The sequence below is a fragment of the Lithobates pipiens genome, unplaced genomic scaffold, assembly GCF_037356315.1.
Source record: "Lithobates pipiens isolate NorthernLeopardFrog02 unplaced genomic scaffold, aLitPip1_a1.2 Scaffold_18, whole genome shotgun sequence".
Taxonomy (NCBI): Eukaryota; Metazoa; Chordata; class Amphibia; order Anura; family Ranidae; genus Lithobates; species Lithobates pipiens.
Genome location: NW_027507758.1, coordinates 326,838,787 through 326,864,789, shown reverse-complemented (window position 1 = coordinate 326,864,789; position 26,003 = coordinate 326,838,787). Strand labels below are relative to the sequence as shown.

At 42.2% G+C, this 26,003-nt stretch overlaps 1 protein-coding gene across 2 annotated transcripts in view; it reads right to left on the bottom strand.

Moving 5' to 3' along the window:
* The window catches only part of CEP162 (centrosomal protein 162), a 185,906-nt gene that overhangs the window by 150,041 nt on the left and 9,862 nt on the right, over positions 1 to 26,003 (bottom strand). For both annotated transcript variants that reach the window (XM_077487309.1, XM_077487310.1), the window contains exon 3: positions 9,137 to 9,272. In XM_077487309.1, coding sequence (XP_077343435.1) covers positions 9,137 to 9,272 — 136 coding nt within the window. The remainder of the gene's footprint in view (positions 1 to 9,136; positions 9,273 to 26,003) is intronic.

The window sequence follows — 26,003 nt, the reverse complement described above, 5'->3', positions numbered from 1 at the left end:
CAACATTGCTCAGCCCTAAAACACTAAAAATAAAAAGAAATCGTTTTTTCATCTGCAGATCAAAGGGATGAACAAATGTTCTTATGTTTAACTCCTTTTAAACCCTTAATTTACTCTAATCAGCCTTAATTAACTCCCTACTCTCCCCCATTTAATTATTATTTTCCTGCTTTTCTCTTTTTGTTCACGTCTATTTTATAAATGATAAATTAAAACTTTTTTTTGTTTGCTTTGTTATTAAATAAATCGGTAATCTTACTTATTGTGAAAAAAAAAAAAAAAAGTATCAGTGCATCCCTAGTGCCAACCAATCAGAACCCAGGTAGGCCGTCCTGTCAGCGCTGGAGAAGAGTAGAGAAAGCCAAGGTGATTTCAAATCCCCGGACTGGTAAAGCAGCTTTTCAACGCATCAGTGTGGGAGATTGCTGGCCTCATGTACTGCGGGGACCTGGTGCAGTTGGGGGGGGGGGGGGTTCCAATGTAAGTTCACCTTACACATTTTCTGTAAAGGTGAACTTACACGTTAATATACTATCCAAGCAGCGATTAAAAAGATATTGCCTTAAAAAAGGTAACCACCCAAGATGTTTCTTGCAAGGAAGTTCTGCTGACCAACATTTAAGCCAGAGAATCTTTACATATCTGTAAATCTTTGTATGATCCTCTTTAGCTAAATCAATGCTGACAAAAAAATTTATAAAAATAGACAGGAGCATGGAATCAAGTTAAAATGCTGCATCACTTCCATAAAGACAAAATAGCACACTTAAGCTGCGTACACACGGGCGGACTGTCTGGCCTACTTAGTCCGCCGAAACACATTTCAGCGGACAGTCCGCTCGTGTGTGGGCTTCAGCGGACTTTTTCAGCGTGCAGTCTGGCGGACTAAGTATTTCGGAATTTCCGTAATACAGTCCGTCGGACTCGCATTTCGGCGGACAATCCGCCCGTGTGTGTGCCAGTCTGCCGTACTTTTGAAATGAGCGAACTTTTCCCGCCCGGAGAAAAGTCCGCTCATTTCGAGCGGATATCCAGGTAGGCGGGGCCCGCGAAGGAGACGTCGCTGACCCCGCCGCCTGGTATGGACTTAAAGGGGAACCCCAACGCCGAAAAAAAATCGGCGTGGGGGTCCCCCCAAGTCCACAACAGACCCTTGTCCGAGCACGCTACCCGGCCGGCCAGGAAAGGGAGGAGAGCGAGCGCCCCCCCCTCCTGAGCCGTACCAGGCCGCGTGCCCTCAACATGGGGGGATGCCTTGGAGAAGGGGGGGGCCGCGCGCCCCCCCTACCCCAAAGCACCTTGTCCCCATGTTGATGAGGACAAGGGCCTCTTCCCGACAACCCCGGCCGTTGGTTGTCGGGGTCTGCGGGCGGGGGGCTTATCAGAATCCAGGAGCCCCCTTTAATAAGGGGGCCCCCGGATACCGGCCCCCCACCCTATGTGAATGAGTATGGGGTACAATGTACCCCTACCCATTCACCTGCAAAATAAAAGTACAAAAACAGGACTAGGTAACACTGCTTTGAATTCAGTAGCAGTGCAGCAGCATTGCCCCTCATCATAGGAGGCTGCATGAAGCAAACTTTACTGACAAGTTAAAAAGGTTATTTATTTGTGTGATTTTGCAGGGAAGCTTTAACAGCAAGTGCAGATACATTCACAATTAAGGCCCCTTTCACACAGGCTTTCCAATCATGTCCGCCTGTCAGTTTTTCAGGCGGACCTGATCGGACCCTCCATTAACCTCTATGAAGCGGCAGTGACATGTCTGCTGACATCCTCCGATATCCGATCTGATCCTGTCCGTGAAATCTAGACGCATGGAGACTCTATTTTCCATCCAACTGGAGGATTGGATAAAAATGGACAGAGGGGCCATTTTTATCCGCTCTCCCCAGAGGGGACCGGGGATCTGACAGGTCCTTCTCTGCACACTGAGCTGAGATGGACCTGTCATCCACCTGCTTAGCGGGGGATCAGCGGATAGATCCCCTGCTGAGCAAAATGGAGGAGTCCGTCAGGCAGACCACCCATGTGAAACAGCTTTTCTAAACTTTATTCAAAATGCAGACACCCTAAGGCTGGCCATACATGGTTCAATTTCAAAAGAATTTTCTTTTGAAAATCAGAAATTTCATGCATTTTGTGATCTGATGGTGCCCCCACCGATTTCTAAATTCGACCAACTGAGCCTTCTATTTCACCTCCTGGTACTACAGAAAAGAATTTTCATGGCTGGCAATCTTTTCTTTCTGGGAATTTTCTTTTCTTGTGCATGCCCATTTCTTTTTTCGATTACATTTCTCGCACGATTCTCCAATCTTTGATTAGAAAATCATTTGTTTTTCAAAAAATTTCCAACATGCTGCAGCGCACTAATGGTGTGAAATTCGAATGAAAATTCTTAGATAAGATTTTCGAAAGAAAATACTTTTCGAAATTTGACCAATGTATCGCCTTGCCTAGAAAGTGTGTTACTGACAGGAGCAGCAGGTGAAATAGAGGGGGGGGAAAAGCATTGATAAGCTGCAATACAGATTCAATTTTTGTTTTGGGGTTTAGTACCGCTTTAAAATTTTGCTGAATGCATGATCATGTCCTACGTTTAGAAGCATGTCATTAAAGCGATATTAAAAAGGTACTAAATGTGATGTGGCATAACAAATTTCAGTCTTCAGGAATAAATGCAGTGTTGCTCATTTTTAACAGCCACAAGTCTATTTACGCAGTACTAGATGAGAAAATAAATAAATAAAAAAGGTGAAAATAAAAACCATAAAAAAAACGAAACTAAACCAATGTATGATTTTTGTAAATACTTGCTTAGATATTTAAATGGACTTTAATGCATACATAAAAGCCTAACTGATCCCAGTTTAATTCTACTGCCTGCATCATTATAAGGCATTTCATAGCTTTCCCTTTACTTCTTATTCGTCCATGCCACCTGGAAATTACCAATAATTTCTTTGATCGCAAAAAGAGATAATGGACAAATCACTGGGGAAATTATACAGTTGCCGGAGCATCTAAGAAGGAACATCATAAATTAGAGAGTTCTAAAAATACCATAAAACAGCCAATGTGAGAAAATGGGAACAAATAATCTCTCCAATAGATGTAACCCAATAATATGCATATACCGTATAAGGTCTGCATAAAAAAAGTTTATCTTAATTACACTTAATTGCAATATTTGCGTTCTGGGTGACTATTAAATGTAATTTTATAGTTGAAAAAAGCCACAGAATTAAAGCTGAACTCCAAGAAAATAGATTTCTGAAATGTGGCAAGTTGTATATGTTGGCTTCTTCTGTAAACCCCAACATAATTCAGCATCTACCAAAAGCAGTAAACTAATTTTAGTGGAAATATCCTTCAAATTAATTTTCTGTGTGAAAATGGATTAATGTTGAGACAATGATGTGCACCTAATAAATTGCATCGATGAATGATCAATGTCAATCTACGCATTTAACAACCTAATTTATAACATAGCTTCATGAAGAATTGCTCATTTTAAGCAAAGCAATACATTTTTAGTGTCAAGATTTGGTACACTTAGGCCGCGTACACACGCGCGGACTGTTGGCCCAACCTTGTCCGCTGAACAGTGTTTGGGCGGACAGTCCGCTCGTGTGTGGGCTTTCAGCGGACAGTTTCAGCGGACAGTTGGACGGACAAGGTTTTACGGAAATTCCGAAAAACTGTCCGCTGAAACCTTGTTTCAACGAACAGTCCGCCCGTGTGTAGGCTTGTTCGTCAAACTAAGTTCCGCGCATGCTCAGAAAGGATTTTCAAGCCGAAAGTTATAATGCAGTGTATAGGACGTCGTATTTTGCGTCCCGTCGTACGTGCCGTTCACGTCATCGCGCACGGTTTCAGCAAACTGTTCGTTCGTCGTGTGTGGCCATGTCCGTCCATGCTAAGTTTGAGCGGACTGTTCGCTCAAACTGTTGGACGGACAAAGTTGGGCCAACAGTCCGCGCGTGTGTACGCGGCCTTATGGGAAAAGTTAAATGTTAGGGAGATGGTTAAGAGTGAGAAACCATAAGCTTATTCATACGAAACTACTTTGTTATCCAAACGTTAACTAAAAATACAGCACACAGAAAAAAATATATATATCTAGAAGCTAAATCCAAAGGGTATACAACACCTTTTGTTTCGTAAAGCATAATTAAGTTTTCCATGTACAATATGCTTTCATCTAATATCTCCATGGACCAAGCTCAATACAAATAATATTCTAAGACAATCTGACAATGTCAGAATACAATATCACAATGGGGAGGATTCCTCCATTCGCCTGTATACCCAGCTTTACATTGTCAACCCTAGCCCTTTGTTAGATGCCATTTACAAGGTGTGCCAATCTCTGTTGGAGCCAATGATGAATGGTAAACGGGACTCAGCAGAAAAGAAGCTACTCCGCAAGATCATTGGGGGAGGTCTTAAAGAGGTATTAAACACAAAAGCAAACATATTGCAGCTTACCAATTTTTTGATGCAATGGATACATTCATTTCTATCCTCTATTTTCACCTGACCATCTAGCCAGAAAGTCTGTTTTTAAATAGAGCAAACTGTCCTGCATATATAGCTGTTACAGGTGGGAAACAAACCATTTACTACTGGACAGGGGTGCTTACAAGTGTCAGCTTTAATTCATATATGTAAAGCCTTTATCCCAAAAAGGAACAAAAAAACTATTGCTGCAACTGTTTAAAGTGGAACTAAAAAACTGTGAGCAGGCAAGCTTTTATTGCATAAGAGACATGCACTTTTAGGCCCTTTTCACACGTGCGGACAGTATGTCCATATTTCATCCATTGATTTTCGGATGAAATACGGACATACATGCATCCCTATAGGATGAACATCCGCTGACACCCGATATCATCCGTCCCCGCTATGGTCCGATTCTGCAGACGGAGGAAAATCCTATTTTTTCTATCCATCTGCAGAGTGGATCGGATGAGTGGATCGGATGAGTGGATCTCCCATAGGGGAGAGCGGAGATCTGACAGGGCAGTCCCTGCACGGCTCAGCGGGGATCAATGAAACGATCCCCGCTGAGCAAGCAGATGTTCACGGGGTGGATCATCATGGATCTATCCCATGTGAAAGGACCCTTACTCTTTTTTTGCAATAGAATCTCCCCACCTGCCTACTCAAAATGTGTTAGCTGAAGCTTGGCTTCAATTTGTTATTGTATCTAAATTTTGTAGTGCATCTAACACTCCTCTCTCTCCAATGCTGCTGTTCCAAGGTGCCTCATGTGTTACTGGCCAGATTACCAGGTGAAGTCGGATGGAAAAAGAAAAATGAATGCAACCACAGCATCTAATGATTGGCAAGCTGCAATATATTGGATTATTGGCTTTCTGTTTAATATCACTTTAAAAACACAAACACCCTAATATTGCAAGGAGCCAAATGAAATAAAAGGCATATGTATGCAACTTTAAACCAGCTGCAAATGTGATATAGCTTCATTAAAATATGGAAGGATGTTGGCTTAAAGAGGAGTTCCCCTGAAAAAAAAAAAAAAAAAATTTAAAAAGTCAGCAGCTACAAATACTGCAGCTGCTGACTTTTAATAATCGGACATTTACCTGTCCCAGGGTCCAGCGATGCGGGGGAACAAAGCCCCGCTCGTTCCCCCCTCCGCTCGGCGGCACGGCATTCTAATTGTGGGCACCCAGCTGTGGCTTCACAGCCAGGCACCCACTGCGCATGCATGAGCGGTGCCAGGCAGTCATATGGCACCTGTCACGTGTCCCAGATGACTGACAGGAGGGAGGGGGCAGAGCTGAGCCCTTCCTGCGCTGAGGGGAAGTGATGTCACCAGTCCAGGCACTGAAGGAGGCAGACTACGAGGGACCCCCCCCTAGCAACAGGCATTTAGGAGGCGAGTTAAAAAAAAAAAAATTCCAAATGTTTTTAAAGCTGCATTAAATCTAAAAATAATATGAAAAAAAAAAATACTGCAGTTACCATTCCTTAAACGTGGTGGCCGTATTTATTTATTTTTTTCTCTTTAGACTTTTATTTTCATTTGGTGATCCTGCCAGTAAGGCCTCTTTCACACTGACGTCCCGTTCAGGCCCGCCTGTCAGTTTTTCAGGCGGACCTGAACGGGTGCTCCATAGAGCTCTATGGAGCGTCGGATGTCAGCGGTGACATGTCCGCTGACATCCGACCCGCTCCGATCCGAAAAAGTGTAACGGAGGAAAAAGCTATTTTTCCCATCCGTCTGCGGATCGGATCGGGCGACGACGGGCACTGCGGTCCGTCGTCATCCAATCTCCCATAGGGGAGAGCGGACCTGTCATCTCCCTGCTCAGCGGGGATCGACGGAGTGATCCCCGCTGAGCAAGCGGATATCCACGGGGCAGATCAGAACTGATCCGCCCCGTGTGAAAGGACCCTAACACACTTGTCTTAGGATACATTAAAAAAAAAAAAAAACGTAACATACTAAACTGGAAGGACTTTGACAATACCAATGGGATAAAATATATATATATATATATATATATATATATATATATATATATATATATATATATATATATATATTTATTTCTTTTTTTTTTTACAGATTAAAATGTAAAAAGACATGTAAATATGCATATATAAGCTCAAAACAAAAAGGAAAAAAAAAAAAAAAAAAAAAAAAAAAAAAAAAAAAAAAACTTGTGCTCCGGTTAGACCCCTTTTTACACTGGGGCGGTGCAGGCGTCAGTGCTAAAGCACCACTATTTTTAGCAATGCTTTTCGGTCACTAGCGCTGCCGAAGAGCTTTGCAGGTGCTTCAGCAGCGCTGCCCATTCATTTTAATAGGCATGGGCGCTGCGGGAGTGGTGTATACACTGCTCCCACATTGCCCCAAAGATGTTGCTTACAGGATTTTTTTTTTTCCCGTCCTGCAAGCGCACCGCCTCAGTGTGAAAGCTCTCGGGATTTCACACTGGGGTGGCTTGAGAGGATCTTTTCAGACACCTCACAGGCGCCATTTTTAGCGTTAAAATGCCTGAAAAGTGCCTCAGTGTGAAAAGTGTTGGTTCTCCCCAACCCCACTACAGTAAGAGACTTTCTGTAGCTTCAACGCAGTTTGCGTTTCACGGGGCATAGCCTGCTTCATCAGGAAAGCATATTGCAGCTGAACACTAAAATAAGAGATATTATAAATATCAATTTCAGTCTCAATTTATCAAGTATAATGGCGCAATGATTTGTTTGCCACATACCTCAGAGTTTATACAAAAACATATCAATAGGGTCATCATATATGATCTTCCAGCTGTTGACACCCTTCAGTCAAAATGGGGTATCCACAGACAACTCTTTAAGGAAGCCAAGCCCCCATTCACAATTGCAAGTGAATGTCTGAAAAAATATATCAAAACAAAGAACCTAATACCAAGTGTAACTGATAGAACACATCAGTACATATGAGTAGCTTTCTGTAACAGGATGATTTGGCAAGAGGACTCAAACATCAGCTGTTCGCCCAATAGCGAACAATTTGGGGCGTTTCGCCACAAATTCAAAAGCCGCAGAACACCCTTTAAAAAAGTCTAGGGGAGAAATCAAAAAAGTGCTAATTTTAAAGGCTTATATGCAAGTTATTGTCATAAAAAGTGTTTGGGGACCTGGGTCCCACATTTTTTTCCCCATTTTGGATAGAGGAAGGAAGGGTTATAACCCCTGTCAGTTTGTTTTTTTTTGCCATCAGTGTTCCATTGGGGAGATTTCCCTTCACTTCATGTCCTATTGCCAAACAGGAAATTCCTGCAAATTAAGGGTATTCCTTGGGGACCCCCCAGTTACCAGAAATAGTGTCCCCATTTAAAGATTTCCCCTCCAATACTTTTCTGGAGCCAACCCAAAATTAGTTTTTGTTTTTTTAAACTTTCACTTTCAAAAGGAGAACTGTAAAAGGGTGAATAAAAACTGAACTGTGTTCTAATCCCTCTCCACGCTATCCAAAATGAAAATAAAAAGGTTTTGCCTTTAGTTATACTTTAATTCTGGATGGAGACACCTTTGGACTGCAGCATTGTCAGTCTGGGGGAGGGTAGTGTTAGATGTACTAGCAAATGTAGATAGACTTGACTAATGCCGCGTACACACAAACCGGACTTTCCAACAGAAAGGGTCCGATGGTCTTCCCGGCGGAGTTAAAATCTTGCCCACAAACAGACTAAAGTCCGTTCGAAATTTCGTTCGTTTGGAACGTGATGACGTATGACGGGACTAGAAAAGTTCAATAGCCAGTAGCCAATAGCTGCCCTTGCGTTGTATTTGGTCCGTCGGACCAGCACACAGACAAACGGTTTTCTGGATAGGAATTGAGTCTGTCGGACAGATTTGAAACATGTTCTATTTCTAGGTCCGTATGATTTTTTTTTAAAGAAAAACGATCTGACTACCCCACATACGATCGGACCTAATCTGCCAGAAAGTCTGGTCCTGCGTACGCAGCATAACAAATTGAAGCTAAACTCCAACTAAAATTTTATAAGCAGTTACAGTAGCATTTTTTTTTATCTCAGGATAAGGTTTTTTTTCCCCATAAATTAACAAATGCTAAACGTTGTAAGCACCCCTGTTGATGTTAAATTATTTGTCTCAACCCTTAAATTGCTACTTTTGCTGAACAACTTGGTTGGCAAAGTTAAAAAAAATACACCAGTAAAAGAAAAATCCTAATAAAAAAAACAAATTAATGCAGCAACCACATATAAGAATTGTTAGCTGAAATATAAACAAATTTTGTCTTGGGGTTTAATATAATTTTAAGCATAGGGCACTCTCGCAGTAGTGTGTTTTTTTTTTTTTTTGTTTTTTTTTTATAAAAATTGGGCATGCACCAAAACATTGTCATTCATTATAACATTTAGAAGCCGATTTTAATCTAGTTCATGGCTGTTAACCCTCCAAACTGAGCACTGAAAAGTGTATCAAATTAAAACAGCATATATTTTGGGAAAAAGAATGCAATGATGTTGCTCCAAGTACACAAAAATGTAATTGAACTTTAAAATGAAAAACAAAAACTTGAAAGAAAACAAAAAACAAAAAAACAAACAAACACATAAACACATGGGAATTCCAATAACAATACCTCCATCATCAGAATGATCATCAGCAGCCCACCATGGAAGTGTATCTTTTTTCTTGGTTCTTTTCACGATGGGCTTTCCAAGATTTTCAAGTACCATTGATTTTTTATTACTGTCAAACGAATCATCTGAAACAGACTAAAAGGAAATTGCATGCTTTAAAGAACTAGTCTGCAAGTTTTTAGCAGTAGAAAACTAAGAAAGTACAATTAAAGTGATTGTAAAGTCTATTTTTTTTTTTAAATAACATACTTACCTGCTCAGTGCAGTGGACTGCAGTGCACAGGGCAGCCCGGATCCTCCTCTTTGGCTCTCCTGGCCCCTCCCTCCTGTTGAGCTCCTCCCACAGCAAGCAACTTTGCCATTACAACTCCTTTAAATATGGGGTTAAAGTGAAAATTTTGTAAAGTATGTGTTCCCCTTAGTGTCAGCCATCTATCCATCTTTTGGGCATTGTAAATAAAGTGTGGAAGAGCTAGAACCCATTAGGTGGGAAGACTTCCTCTTTTTTTGTCCTGGTGACCATAACTGGGGCAGAAAGTGATGGGAAATTCTACAATTTTACAGCTGTCATCAGAACAGAAGGTGAGGGGAAATCTTCCAATGTTAACCAGTTCATACCAGGCCTATAGTCAAATGACAGCCAGGTGGGACATTCGTCGTTTCGAGTGGACGTCATCCCAGAATCCGCCCCACAGGCCATGCTATGGCATGATCTGTCACCTGCTGTGCCGGACACAGCAGGTAAATGATCAGTGTACCAGCCGCTGCTGGTACCATGTGATCACTGTGACCAATCACAACAGATCCCATGACAACAGTACACAATGAATGGCTTTGATTCATGGCAATTCATTGTATACATCTCTGCGATTCTGCACAGTGATCACATGGTACAGACAGGGCCAATCACAACCCATTTGTACCATGCGATTAGCTGTGGCCAATTACAGCTAACCACAATAGTAAACACTGAATGAATCCATCGAATTCAGTAAAAATTAATTCCTAATAACAGTGAAATTTACTGGTACAAGCAATCATGTGTGAAATTGTGAAAAAATTGATCATTTGGGGGATATTTGTACTGTCCTGGTGTATTCCGGCTTCAAGAAATAAGAGTCATTCATGTCTAAACCTCTGGCAACAAAAGTGAGTACACTCCTAAGTGAAAATGTGCAAATTAGGCCCAAAGGTGTCAATATTTTGTGTGGCCACATTTTTTTCCAGCACTGCCTTAATCCTCTTGGGATAGCGTTCACCAGAGCTTCACAGTTTGCCAGTGGAGTCCTCTTTCACTCTTCCATGATGACATCACAGAGCTGGTGGATATTCGAGACCTTGCACTCTTCCACCTTCTGTTTGAGGATGCCCCACAGATGCTCAATAGGGTTTAGGTGTGGAGACATGTTTGGCCAGTCCATCACCTTTACCCTCAGCTTCTTTAGCAAGGCAGTGGTCGTCTTGGAGGTGTATTTGGGGTCGTTATGATGGAATACTGCGCTGCGGCCCAGTCTCCAAAGGAAGGGGATTATGCTCTGCTTCAGTATGTCGCAGTACATGTTGGCATTCATGATTCTCTCAATGAACTGTAGCTCCCCAGTGTCGGCAGCACTTATGCAGCCCCAGACCATGACACTCCCACCACCATGCTTGACTGTACGCAAAACACACTTGCCTTTGTAGTCCTCACCTGGTTGCCGCCACACACGCTTGACACCATCTGAACCAAATAAGTTCATCTTGGTCTCATCAGACCACAGGACATGGTTCCAGTAATCCATGTCCTTAGCCTGTGCATCATCTTTAGAAAAGGCTTCACTCTGGGATGACAGCCATGCAGACCAATTTGATGCAGTGTGTGGCATATGGCCTGAGCACTGACAGGATGACCTCCCACCCCTTCAACCTCTGCAACAATTCTGGAGGCACTCATAAGTCCATTTCCCAAAGATAAACTCTGGATAGGATGCGTAGCATGTGCACGCAACTTCTTTGGTCGACCATGGCAAGGCCTGTCCTGAGTGGAACCTGTCATGTTAAACCGCTGTATGGTCTTGGCTACTGTGCTGCAGCTCAGTTTCAGGGTCTTGGCAATTTTTTTTATAGCCTAGGCGATCTTTATGTAGCGCAACAATTCTTTTTTTCAGTTTTCAGATCCTCAGAGAGTTCTTTGCCATGAGGTGCCATGTTGAACTTCCAGTGACCAGTATGAGACCATGAGAGCGATAACACCAAATTAAACACACCTGCTCCCCATTCACACCTGATACCTTGTAACACTGAGTCATATAACACCAGGGAGGGAAAATGGCCAATTGGGCCCAATTCGAACATTTTCACTTAGGGGTGTACTCTCTTTTGTTGCCATCGGTTTAAACATTAATGGCTGTGTGTTCAGTTATTTTAAGGGGACAGCACATTTACACTGTTATACAAGCTGTACATTCAACTTTACATTGTAGCAAAGTGTAATTTCTGCAGTGTTGTCACATGAAAAGATTTGATCAAAGATTGTATGGCTCAGAACAGAACAGTGGAAAGTCTTACTTTGGAAGTTTTCAGTCAGGGTGTCCAAGCAGAGGTGTCCTCCCACACACCAATAGACAAATGGTTATCATTTAAAAGAAGCAGCCGGCAACGCCCCAACATCAAGCGTATTTATTTTCAAGCCTTCACAGTGAGTAGTCAGTGTATGTGTTAGGGAGTTGCCGGCACCTTCTTTTAAAAAAATATATAAATATTTACAGAAAATGTTAGGGGTGTGAGAGATATATATATATATATATATATATATATATATAAAAAAATAATAATAATAAATTATATATATATACATACACACACACACACACACACACCATAGTTTGTGGATTTCAAAACTTTCCTACAGACAAAATAAAACACGGATTTGGTTATTTTCAGAAATGTAGCAGAATACAGTTTTGGCCTAAAATTATGAAGCTAGATTATTTATTTGCAAAATTTGATAACAGAAATCCAGTGGCGATTAAAGTGTTTGTTAACCCAGCTTTACATGTTGTGTAATGTGGCTCCCTGTAACATCTGCAATACCTGGCTGATCCTGGCTATGCCCTCCCCCCTTAAACTGACCACAATAATCCTGACACCGTGGTCCAATTATGTGCCTCCACTATCCGCAGCCCTGCTCTCCTGTGTCTGCGTCTCCTCCTCCCCCCTTCCCTCTCTGCCTGTCTGAGTGTCAGCAATTTCAGTTATAAAGTTCCATGATAGGAAATGATGCAACCTGCTTTTTAAAATTATTCAAAGGATATTGGTTTGTATAGGCTGAGAGTGGGGAGGCTCTACCTCCACACAACCTACTCCCACCTAACTTCCCTTAACCATTTTCCTTAACATTTTAGCCTACAAGGAAAAAATAAAAATATATATGTCATTAGAATACAATCTTTTTTGCAAAAATGATTAGAAAGCATGCTTCATAAAGCCTGCTTACTATAAATTTACTAGGATGTTCACCCAGTTGTGTCCATCCATTTCTCACAATCATCATATCTCCGGCAATGGCTAATGTCTGATAGCTAGTGTGTTGGCAAATAATTATGTAGGTCATTTTTCTCATTATTATTGTTGTTGAGTTCCATCTCTGAGCTTCTCAACACGAAGATAAGATGCAGCCGCATGCATTTAAGCCCTCCGTGAATTCTGATGTCTGATAGAGCTTTAGTAATTATTTCAAAGTATTGTTACATTTTTACTCTAGGTTTGCTACTGAAGATCAACAATAATCATTACAGATATAAAAACCATACCTAAAAAAAAAAAAAAAAAAAAAAAAAAAAAAAAGAGAATATAAATCAGAAAAAGGTTTTAAAAAATGACACGCAGGAGAACATCATGCATTTTATCTAAGAATTTCTAAAATAAACCCCTACTGCTACCTAGTGGTGAAGGATGGAAATGTAATGCTGGATATAGAACTGGCTAGGTCTCTATATTCATTTGGCATTGTTTTTCCTTTTACAAGTCTTGTAAAATGTATACTTTTTAATTCTGAATTACATTGTATAGAATGAAAACTAGGCAAAAACTCCATAAGATTACAATAAAAGTATACCTAAAAAGCCATTTTTTTTTTTTTGTACGTTTTGGATAGAGCGGAGAGGCACTGGAACTAGTGGTGCACCGAAATGAAAATTTTGGTACCAAAACCGAGAATTCAGGATGCACTTGGCTGAATACCTAAATTGACAAACACACACACACACACAGTATCTCACACGCTGTACACTCACTAAACTACTTTACATTGTAACAAAGGGTAATTTCTTCAGTGTTTATTTTTTGTAAATAATTGTATTATATTCGACTTTTTAATTAATATCGGGACTTTAATCACTTACTGACTGACTCATGTAAATATATGTCGGCAACTTGAAGATGGATATCTATCAGCTGCTGCCACAACAGAGGTAGCCATCTTTAGAGCCGACAGTTCTGTTTACGATAATACGAGATCACCGATATCAGCGGCGGGAGAGGTCCCAGCCCCCCTCCCGCCACTTACCGGAGCGATCGGGTCCTATCCGTGGCTGGGTATGGAGACGAGTGAGGTTAAGATGGCCCCCACCCATCTCCACACCATAGCAGGTGGAAGCAACATCAAAACATCACTTCCGCCCACACCTCTTAACCACTTCCCGACCGGGGCACGGCGATGTACATCGGCAGAATGGCACGGGCAGGCATATTGGCGTACAGGTACGTCCAATCTTAAATGCCGCCCTGCCATCGCGAGCGCACTGGTCGGGACCCCAGTGAGTCCGGTCGCGTGTACCGCGGCTTCGATCGTCGCGGGCATACCCGCGAACATCTCACGAGGCGGCTGAACTGGGAGAGGATGTTGTAAACAGCATCTCCCCATTCTGCCTAGCAACAAGTGACGCTGATCTCTGCTCCATGTGATTGCAGGAGAGATCAGTGTTCACTAAAAGAAAGCCCAGCCCCCAACAGTTAGTAACATGCCCCTAGGAACACTTAACCCCTACACTGCCACCCACTGGTTAACCCCTTCACTGCCAGTGTCATTTACACAGGAATCACTGCATTTGTATAGCAGTGATTACTGTATAACTGACAATGGTCCCAAAAATGTGTCAAAAATGTCCGATGTGTTCGCCTTAATGTCGCAGTCACAAAAAAAAAAAAAATAAATAAAAAAAAAAAAAAAAAAAAAAAAAAAAATCGCTGATCGCTGCCATTACTAGTAAAAAAAAAAAAAAATTATTAATAAAAATGCCATAAAATTAACCCCATATTTTGTAAACGCTATAACTTTTGCGCAAACCAATCAATAAATCGCTTAAAAATATGTAGAAGAATACGTATCAGCCTAAACTGAGGGAAAAAATGTTTTTTTTTTTTTATATATTTTTGGGGAATATTTACTATAACAAAAAGTAAAAAATAATGAGTTTTTTTCAAAAATTGTCGCTCTATTTTTGTTTATAGCGCAAAAAATAAAAACCGCAGGGGTGATCAAATACCACCAAAAGAAAGCTCTATTTGTGAGAAAAAAAGGACGTCAATTTTGTTTGGGAGCCATGTCGCATGACCGCACAATTGTCAGTTAAAGCGACGCAGTGCCGAATCGCAAAAAGTGGTCTGGTCTTTGACCAGCAAAATGGTCCGTCGTTAAAGGCACTTTTTTTTATTTTTTTATTGCACTTAAGTCCAAATATGAGATCTGAGGACTTTTTGACCTCATATCTCATATTTAAGAGGACCTGTCATGCTTTTTTCTATTACAAGGGATGTTTACATTTCTTGTAATAGGATTAAAAGTGACCCAATTTTTTTTTTTTAAAACTGTAAAAATAAATTAAATGAATAAGAAAAAATAAATACATTCTTCTTTTTTTTTTTTAAAGTGCCCCATCCCGACGAGCTGGCTCGCAGAAGTGAACGCATACGCGAGTAGCGCCCGCATATGAAAACAATGGTCAAACCACACATGCGAGGTATCATGATCGTTAGAGCGAGAGCAATAATTCTAGCCATAGACTTCCTCTAACTCAAAACATGCAACCTGTAGAATTTTTTAAATGTCGCCTATGGAGATTTTTAAGGGTAAAAGTTTGATGACATTCCCGTTTGACAGTTTGAGCAAAATTTCAGTTTAAGATAATCTGTATTCAGCGGATTATGCTTCATACTTGTATCCATGTACAATGTGATACCATTAATAAACTTTTGAATGAGTTAAAAAAAAAAAAAATAATAATAAATAATAATATTGTACCTTCCCTTGAAATGCATTGAAAAAAAACACAGCAAGAACGCACAATAAATTTCCCTTGCTATGATAAGAATACCTCTCACTTTCTGTTGCATCTACAGGGCAGGATTTGAATGAATTATCTAGTAAACAGAGAGCAAAAAATATTTTAGAATAGTTATAATCATTCATACTATATTTAGCCCTTACTTAACACCATAGGGCCCTGGGTGGGAGAGGGGCCTCACTGGGAAGTTTGCTGAGGCAACTTCATAGAAAATCAGTGAAGTTGTAAAGATAACACAGATCTAATACTGTATCAAGTGGTTGTAAAGGGAGAAGATTTCTTCTCTTAATGCATTCTATGCATTAAGAGAGGAAAAAATAAATAAAACACACACACATTCCGTGTGCTGCAGCCCCTGCTTGCTGTGGGGGCCAGGAGCACCGGTGAGAGACTCGACAAGAGGAGGATCAGGGCTGCTCTGGGCAGGCAAATATAACAACATTTTTTTTAAGAATTTATACCAGTGACTTAGCCCCAGTCACACCAGTGCGACTTGTCTGTCATGCGATTTGAGTTTCAAATCGCATGACAAGTCGCACCCTATTGTCTGCATTGAAAGCAGAAGTTCCTGCACTACTTTTTGCAAGTTCATGTGCAACTTGCATAGACATCTGTGCATGAAGTTGCACAGCTGTCTTTCAAGTCACACTGTAATGCTGAAAATCTGAAAATCACTCATTTGAATTTTAAGGTCGCAATGGGTGTGACCGGGGTGTAAAGAATGTTGCTTTTTAATGACCGTTTACCCTGAATCTTACAAAATGCTGATTTTGCAAAGTATTTCCATATGCTGGAAACCTCCTAAAAAAAAAAAAAAAAAAAAGTAAATATATTTTCTTTAGTTATTTAGAATTATTAGTCAAAGACTGACAACTATAAAAAGATCGCATCCAATTAAAGATTCCCTCCAGACACAGATCCAATTGCATAGGAGTTTAATATTGCCTTGCTAGAGGAGCAACAGGTAAGTACTATAATGAAAGCAATAGTGCTTTGTGTGTATATATAGATTACTATCTTTTTTTATTCTGAAGAAATAGCTGTGATTGCACATGGACACAGAAAAACAAACAGGAAATTACATTTTCAGGGCGTGTTCTGTATACCATCTGTGTGCAGAACTCCTCCAGGTTGCCATATTGCATTTTACAGAAAAATTACAGAGCTGCAGATTGAAAAGGAAAAGGTAATTTTGTAATAACTTTCAATTACAATATGACCTGTGTCGCAATTGTATACACTAGATTCGTTTTTTGTTTTTTTTCAATGGCTATTTGTTTTTTTCCCCACAAAAGTGGAGTTAACTTTTAACAGCTTACCTAGAGTTCTGCTTTAAAAAGGCCCCGTCACTTTGGCAATTCAGGGAAATGTTACCGTATCTGCTTATAGCCCTCCACCCCAGCAAGGTGTAGTCTGTTGCTCTATCGTAACAGGTTGTTCCGGTATGGCACAGCATGTGGCCTATGTGACACTGATATGGTTTGGGCAGCTAATTATCAGGCCTGTACATTTGGGGGCAGTGGTGGTGTCATCCACCCAGTTTGCCATAAGCACTCAGCCTGTCAGGATCTATTTACCGCTGCTACAAACAGCATATCTCATACAGCCCAAGGAAACACTGGAAGCCTATCTAGACCATATCTTCACTGGTCTCACTATTCGATTACGAGTATCTGGCCAACGATTCGATTCCGCGATCCATCACGATTACTGACTAGCTCCCACTTCCGCTTGGCCCGCCCAGGTGCCCCCCCCCCTCTCTGCAATCTTCTGGGACACATCACAGGTCCTAAAAGATTGCCCGGCCATTCAGGACAGTGCAGTTAGACATGCGCACCTGGCTGTGAAGCTGCAAGCTGTGAAGGCCGGATGCCCACAGTAGTATTACCAGCGCCGTGGACAGGCAGGGGAGAGAAGGGAGGGTTTAAGCAATGTATTTGTTTATGAAACTTGGTTTTATTTATTAAGACGTTCTATATGGCAATGGCTAAATCTGTGTCTGTAGTGCATGTTCAAACCTTAATACCATAAATAATAACAACACGTTATTAGATTTTTACTCCAGGAATATATAATGATGTTGGCAATTCTAAAGAAATGCATTACAATTTAAACCCATTCGATTTTAGTCAACTAAAACAATTCAGATGACTAAAATACGACTAAAACTAAAATGGCATTTTTAGGCAAAAGACTAACTAAATCAAAATTTGATGTAAAAATTGACACCGATGTGAAGTACTTGGGCAAAAGACTATGCAAATTGTAAGTCAACCCTACCGTTTCTTGCTGAGCGAGTGCCATCACTGACGGCTCCCGAACAGGAGTGACGTCACGCAGTTCCAGACACAGTCACAGCGCGGGAGTACATGGCCCCGGAAGGAAGGGGCGAAGATGGATGCGGCCTCCAGTGGGAACAGCGCGGGCTTAGTTTGCAGGCGAGTGCCAAATAATGGGCTTGTATGTGATGCATAGTAGCCGATTATGTTTTTACTTTGCAAGGAACATAAGAGGAAGTAAACCCCATCAGGGTTTACTTCCTCTTTAACTTCTGTGGACGGCCTAGACGTCTCTCTGAGATGGTTGTAGTTCCATTTTTGTATCACTTTTTCTACAGTATTCTTACCGATAAGTAAATCTTTGCTGATCTTCTTGTAGTCCCTTCACCTTTCTTGTGTAAAGAAATTATTTTCTCTCTCTCAGGCCATTGACATTTCTCTTCCATGTGGTGCCATTGCTGACAGCACGAAATGGGAAGGGGTTTTTCTTTAAGTAACGCCCTTTTATAATCAACCGTCTGCTGGACAACTCTTTAACCACTTGCCCACTGAGCACTTAAACCTACTTCATGCACTATACCCATTACCCATATGACATTTTTGTCACACAAATAGAGCTTTATTTTTTATGGTATTTAATCACCTCTGGGTTTGTTTGTTTTTTTGCACTAAGAAAAAAAAAAAAAAAAAAAAAAAAAAGGAAAAATTAATTTTTTTTTTTTTTTTTGGTTTCTTTGGCCAACATTTATACGGTTACATATCTTTGGTAAAAATAATCCAAATTAGTGTAAATTATTTGGTATTTGTGAAAGTTATAGGGAGTCTACAATCTATGGTGCCAATCATTGAAAATTGAGCACACCTAATGTACTGACTGTCTATAATTACTTGAGACCCTAACAAGCCAGGTACAAATACCCCCCAAATGACCCCTTTTTGGAATGTAGAAAGTCCAAGGTATTTAGTAAGAGGCATGGAGTTTTTTGAAGTTGTGATTTTTTTTTCCCCACAATTTTTTGCAAAATGAAGATTTATTTCTTTTCACAAAATTGTCATATTAACAAGTTATTTCTCTCACACAGCATATGCATTAGAGCTGCGCAATTAATCGTAATAAGGTCGCAATCTCGATTCTCTCCCCTCGTGATCTCCAGGCTGGATGACCCGCGATTTCGATATTCTCGCCATTTTGATATTCCCGCCAGTTCTATGTAAGCGGCGCTACGTAATGCTGACGTCAGCAACCGGAACTGATGTCAGTCATTGGAGAGCGAGATGCGGAGCAGTTCACATATACACTGCTGGAGTGGAACTGGAAGTTGTGATGCCTGGGCGTGGGCGGTACCCTCACTGTGGCCGGGGAAATGAACACAGCACAGCAGTGTGTGCACACCGTGGATCTGATTTCCAATTCCAACACGTGAGTGTCAATTCCTCCTTCCACCAGATGTATATTGTATATTCATGTATATTGTGTGTGAGTGATTGAGCCGAGCGAGGAGTGGACCACTGCCCCTTATTATGATTATTATTACCACAGCACAGCAGCAAGCACAGCACAGTTACACTCACTGTCACAGTGACATTCTGAGTCAGCTACGCTACCCATATTATGAATATTACTGCAGCACACACACAGTAACAGTGACATTCTGAATATTATGAATATTACCACAGTGACAGTCTGACTGAGTCACCTACCCCCATATTATGAATATTACCACAGTGACTGAGTCAATTTAGCTACCCCCATATTACCCCCTTAGCTACCCCCAGATATCCCCCTATTTATGAATATTACCACAGTAGTTAGCTAGTGCGACCCAGAGAGTCTCAGTCTGGGTCTCTGGGGGGGGGGGGTAGCTGACTGACTGTGGTAATATTCATAATATGAGTGAGTGAGTACTACTAGTACTAGGCTAGCTGACTCAGACTGTGGTAATATTCATAATATATTAAGGGACAGTGGTTGTTGCCAGTATTTTAAGTCCACTCCTCACATGCCCCTCTTTAATAACCTAGCCTGTCCGACTGTCATCTGCAAGCGGTTTGGGGCCCAGCCATGACAGCACCAGGTTGTGTGACTTAAAAAAAAAACAAAAAAAAAACAACAGGGGTTAAAGGGTTAAAACCGCCGGCAATACGCCGCAATAGCAGCGTTTTGCCGGCGGTATTACATCGCTGCCCCATTGATTTCAATGGGGAGCAGCGGTGGAGGAGCAGTAAACACACCGCTCCAAAGAAGCTGCTGGCAGGACTTTTCCTGACGTCCTACCAGTGCACCGCTGCAGTGTGAAAGCCCTCGGGGCTTTCACACTACAGACAATGGTGCAGCAGTTTTAGGGCGGATTGCAGGCGCTATTTCTAATGCTATAGCGCCTGCAAAATGCCCTTGGTGTGAAAGGGGTCTTAATCAACCACAGAACCTGTGTGATTAATATGCTTGGGTTTAAAGGGATGAGGTGGCAACCCTAGTCACATGACGTCCTTCAAACAAGCCACGCAGCGATTGGTGGTGTGGTTGTCCGACCGACGTATGCCATCACCTAGGCTCTTTACCATGTGTCCAATCACAGCTGATCAGTGTAAATAGGAAGTTCCGGTTATTGCCATTCCTCTACTAACGCTGACAGGTTTTACTCACAGGGATGCTTATCAATGCTGCCCATCAGTGGGTGCCCACAAAGGCTGCCCATCATTGCCACATATTAGTGCCTCCTCATCAGTGCACATCAGTAAAAGAGAAAAGACATATTTACAAAATTTTATAACAGAAACAACAGAAAAACTTTTTTCCCCCCCAAATTTTTGTCCTTTTTTCATTTGTGTGGCGAAAGATAAAAAAATCCCAGTAGTGATTAAATACCACCAAAAGAAAGCTCTGTCTCAAAATAAATGATAAAAATGTTCTTTGGGTATAGCATTGCATAACGGTGCATTTGTCATTCAAAGCGCGACGATGCTGAAAGCTGAAAATTGGCCTGGGCAGGAAGGGGGTGAAAGTGCCCTGTATTGAAGTTGTCAAAAGAGATGCAAAGGATTTTTTATTTTTTCGGAAACATACTTACCTTGGTGGGTGCAGCATGGGTCCGAAGTTGCATCTTTCCCCCCGGCGATTCTGCACTGATAACCGATCGATCGAACACTGGCGATCACTCGGTTTTCAGAGCTCCATGAACAGAGAGCTGTAAGCTGTCAGTCACAGGTCTCTGCTCTTCCCCCTCCTCGCTCATTGGAGCGCTGAGCTGTGGAGGGGGCAGAGGCGGCTGTGTCAGTCCAGACACCTGGTGGATCCAGACTTTTTTGTGATGGTGCGGTGCCTGGCCTGAAATCTGTGACGTCAACAGAGAGCTCTCACATTCCTGTGATCCATAGGAGAAGTACAGCCAAAATGAGCTTTGGCTGGACTTCTCCTTTAACCACTTCAATACCAGGCCTATTCTGGCACTTCTCTCCTACATGTAAAAATCATAATTTTTTTGCTAGAAAATTACTCAGAGCCCCCAACATTATATATGTTTTTTTTTTTTAGCAGACACCCTAGAGAATAAAAAGGCTGTCATTGCAACTTTTTATCTTGCATGGTATTTGCGCAATAATTTTTCAAATGCCTTTTTTTTTTTTTAAATAAAAAAAAAAAAAAAAAAAAAAAAAAGACTTTCATGAATTAAAAAAATAAAAATAATAACAAAAACAGTAAAGTTAGCCCATTTTTTTTCTAAAATGTGAAAGATGTTATGCCAAGTAAATAGATATCCAACATGTCACCCTTTAAAATTGCGACCACTCATGGAATGGCACCAAACTTCGGTACTAAAAAATCTCTATAGGCGACGCTTTGAAAATATGTTTACAGGTTACCAGTTTAGAGTTACAGAGGAGGTCTAGTGCTATAATTGTTGCACACACTCCAACGCACACGTGTGGTTTCAACGGCGTTTACATATGTAGGTGGGGCTTATGCATGTGTTCGCTTATGAACGCAAGCTACCGGGGACAGGGGCGTTTTACATTTTTTTTATTTTTACAGATTTTTTGATCATTTTTATTCCTATTACAAGGAATGTAAACATCCCTTGTAATAGGAATCTATTGTGACAGGTCCTCTTTATGGAGATGCGGGGGGGGGTCAATAAGAACCCACATCTCTCCTCCAGGCTGGAAAGCACGAGATCGAAAAGAAAAATTCCCCGATCTCATGCTGACAGCCGCAATCGTGGCTTTGTTTACTTCCAGGAACCCAGGCATGACGGCATAACGGTCACCGGAAAACTATTGTTGTCATCCGGAGCCAGCCGATTCTTTCTCCATGCCCCCGATAGCACAGGAGAGCCCAGAGAAGCACCGGATGGCAGCGGGAAGGGGGGGGGTGTACATCCCCTCCCATCGTCTATAAGAATGACCAAGCAGCAGAACTGCCGCTATGATCAATCTTATCGTGCACAGAATCGCCATCTGGAAAGAATGATATCTGAATGATGCCTGTAGCTATAGGCCTCATTCAGATATCCCTGCACAAAGTCAAGGATGCCCTAAGGTACTGAAGTGGTTCAAAGGCACAGGGACGCACTGGACACCCAGCAAATAGCACAATGTGAAGGTGTCCAGTGCACTTCCCTCACCAATTAAGCAACAGTACAAATGGCAACTGCCCCAACCTCAAAATGGCCTTAATAGCAAGGAGCACATGGAAGGGCAATGCATGTCAAACACAAAGAAAAATTCCCAGCTCAACTTACCAGTCAGCCTGGTTTAGACTTGTGCCTGAACACATCTGAGCTCATCCCTAATGTGCATGTGTTAAAGCAATGCATTGTTAAATTACACATGTAGCCAGGTGCTGGACTACAGCAATAAGGAGAAGACGTTTATCCTTCTCTCCCTCTACTGAGATACTCATGTTATGCTGCACCAGTCTCCTCTGGCCAGCAGGGGGAGAGCTAAAGCCAAGCAAGCCCATAGTGCTCTGAATAGAAGACTGAGAATTCTAGGAATTGTAGTTTGAGATGGCAGCCATATAATGGCTACAGCTACACTATAAAAGGAGTAGAGCAGTGGAGAGAGGGTTTTTATTAAACTGCCTGAGAAAGTTCTTCCTCTTAGCACTGCAGGAGTTAGAGGGAAAGAACCTCTGACTGGATGTTCATCTGCCAGCTGGAGACCATAGCAGCTGAGATCTGAGCCTGAGAGTAAGGACACCCAGGTATTTACACACTGCTGCCATAGAGAGGCTGGAGCATCCACTCACCCTCTGCTTCCCACAGCGGACTACTGGAAGCTTTTAGGGAGAAGATGAGCAGGACCCCTTGTACAGCGAGAGGTCACAGCAACATCCTGGGAACTGGTGAGAGGACTATCCGCCCATTACTGACACTGCTAGAAGAGAATGTGCCATTGAGATCAGGACACCAAGTGCACCCAATCTATACTGCATTTATACCGCATTATACTAAACCTTAACCGCATCTGAATCACATCTGCATGCAGTATAACCAGGACTGTCGTTAAGTGCAAATATGCAGGGCTCCAACGATAGCCGGCAGAACAACATTTTAAAAGGACCCCCTCTTCCGTCATAATTATATATGCATACTTGTTCCCCTGCTCCTTCTGCTACCATCCTCCTTTTCTTTAGACAGTGCATACCCAGTCAGTCTAGGACTAGCACTGATGCCATAAATGCACTCTGGCAGTAGAGTTCCAGCACTTAGTTGATTAAAATTGACTGCTCACTGCTGTACTTGAGGTGGCCTTGCTACTGTTTATGCTGATCTGAATGCCAAATGTCATCTTATGCCTAGTCCTTACTGTTACTCACTTTGTATCTAACTTGTGTTTTCTACCATCGTTATCCCATTTTAACCAGTTGCCGAGCGCCCTATAGCAGTTTTACTGCTACAGGGCGGACACGCACAGGATCACACACACACACACACACACACACACACACACACACACACACACACACACACACAGCAAATCCTGGTAGCAGGCAGAAGTGCACGCTGCCGGCGGCTCGCTCCCAATGTGATTCTGGACTCAATGTCCGTCGACACCCACTGATCGTTTGGTACACAGGCAGAACGACAGTCTATGTAAACAAGGCAGATTGCTGTTCTGTCAGTCAGGAAGGCATAGATCCTGTGTTCCTGCAAAGCAGAGACATGGATCCATGCCTTCCTCAAGTAAAAACACCTCCCCCACTACACTAAAACATTTGACAGGCACACAGCTAATCCTTTGATTGACCCTGTTTAACTCCTTCCCAGCCAGTGTCATTAGTACAGTGCATATTTTTAGCACTGATCACTGTATTAGTGTCACTGGTTCCCAAGAAGTGTCACTTAGTGTCTGATTTGTCCAGCGCACACATCAGAGTCCCACTATAAGTTGCTGATCGCCGTCATTACTAGTAAAAAATAAATAAAAATTCCATAAATATATCCCATAGTTTGTAGATGCTATAACTTTTGCGCAAACCAATCAATATATGCTTATGCTATTTATTTTGGGTACAGCGTCGCAGGACCGGGCAATTGCCAGTTAACCATTTGTGTACTGGGCACTTTTACCCCCTTCACTCCCAGGCCAGTTTTTAGCGCTGGCACACTTCAAATGGCACTTACGAGGTAATACAACACTGTACCCATACAAATACAAAAAAAAAAAAAAACCTTAATACTTCATAGTTTGTTATAAAATTTTGCAAACAGGTAATTTTTCTCCTTCACTGATGTGAGCTGATGGGTAGCACTAATGGCCACTGATAAGTGACACTGATTAGCAACACTGGTTGGCAAAGTGGGAACCGATGCCCCTTTAGAAGCTGCTTTCCTCCTCACGTTGTCTGCGGGAGGGGGGAAAAAAAAAGCTGATAACCGACTTCTGTTTACATTGTTTGATCAGCTCTCCATTGGCTAACAGCTGACCATGTGGTAAAGGGGCACTGCGATTAGCCCTTTACCCTGATCTGTGATCAGCCGAGTCCACCGCGAGCATCGCGTGCACACCCATAGACGCCCTCCTGTAATTGTAAGCCCACGATGTAGCCGTTTTTCGGCTATAGCACAGGAAGGGGTTAATGGGTTGGTAAACTCACGTTTTTTCACCTTAATGCATCCTATGCATTAAGGTGAAGAAATTTCTGTCACTGACCGGCCCCCCAGCCCCCCCTATTTTACTCACCTGGGTCCCGTAATTCCCACACTGGAGACACGCTCTTCCCCTCTGCCCGTTGTCCTGGCTCTTCATTGGAAAGATTGATAGCAGCGCAGCCACTGGCTCCTGCTTCGGTCAATCAAATCCAATGACGCGGGTGTCGGGGCTGTATCCTGCGTCTATGGACGCAAATTCTGGACTTGGGAGCACGCCCGCAAGGTAACCCCCTGGGACAGCGCTTCTCCTAGGAGGTTATATGATGCGGGGGAGGAGCTAACAGCACCACAGGGGGACACCAGAAGTCGAGGATCGGGGCAACTCTGTGCAAAACAAACTGCGCAGTGGAGGTAAGTATGCCATGTTTGTTATTTAAAAAGAAAAAACCCTTAGCTTTATGAAGGGGGTAAAGTCTCCGGAGCTGAAGTGGTTGTAAAGGCAAAAGGTTTTTCACCTTTATGCATTCTATGCAATAAGATAAAAAAAAAAAAATAACCTGTGTGCAGCAGCCTCCCTAATACTTACCTGAGACCCATCTAGATCCTGCAATGTTGCTGGAGTGTCTCGGCTGCCCGGTACTCCCCTCCTCATTGGCTGAGACAGCAGTACGGCATCACTGGCTCCTGCTGCTGTCAAAGTCAGTCAATGAGGAGAGAAAGGGGGCGAGGCCAGGCCGCAGCTCCATGTCTGAATGGACACAGGGAGCTGTGGCTCGGCTCAGGTGCCCCCATAGAAAGCTGCTTGTTATGGGGGCACTCAACAGGAAGGAGGAGCAAGGAGCCCAAAAGAGAGACCCAAGAAGAAGAGGATCCAGGCTGCGCTGTGCGACACCACCATAATATTTTTAATAAATTTAATAGATGGCAAGTTGAGGAAAAAAAATAAAAAATAATGACTGAAGATCTGCTTAAGGTTACTTTTACACTGGGGCAGGTTTTCAGGCGCTTTAGCTCTAGAAATAGCCTCTGAAAAGCGCCTGAAACCCGCCTCCCATTCATTGTAGTGTGTGCGTCTTTTCACATTGGGGCGGTGCGCTTGTGGGAGGTTACAAAAAATCCTGCAAGCAACATCTTTGGGGCGGGTTGTGAGTGCTGTATTTAGTGCTCCCA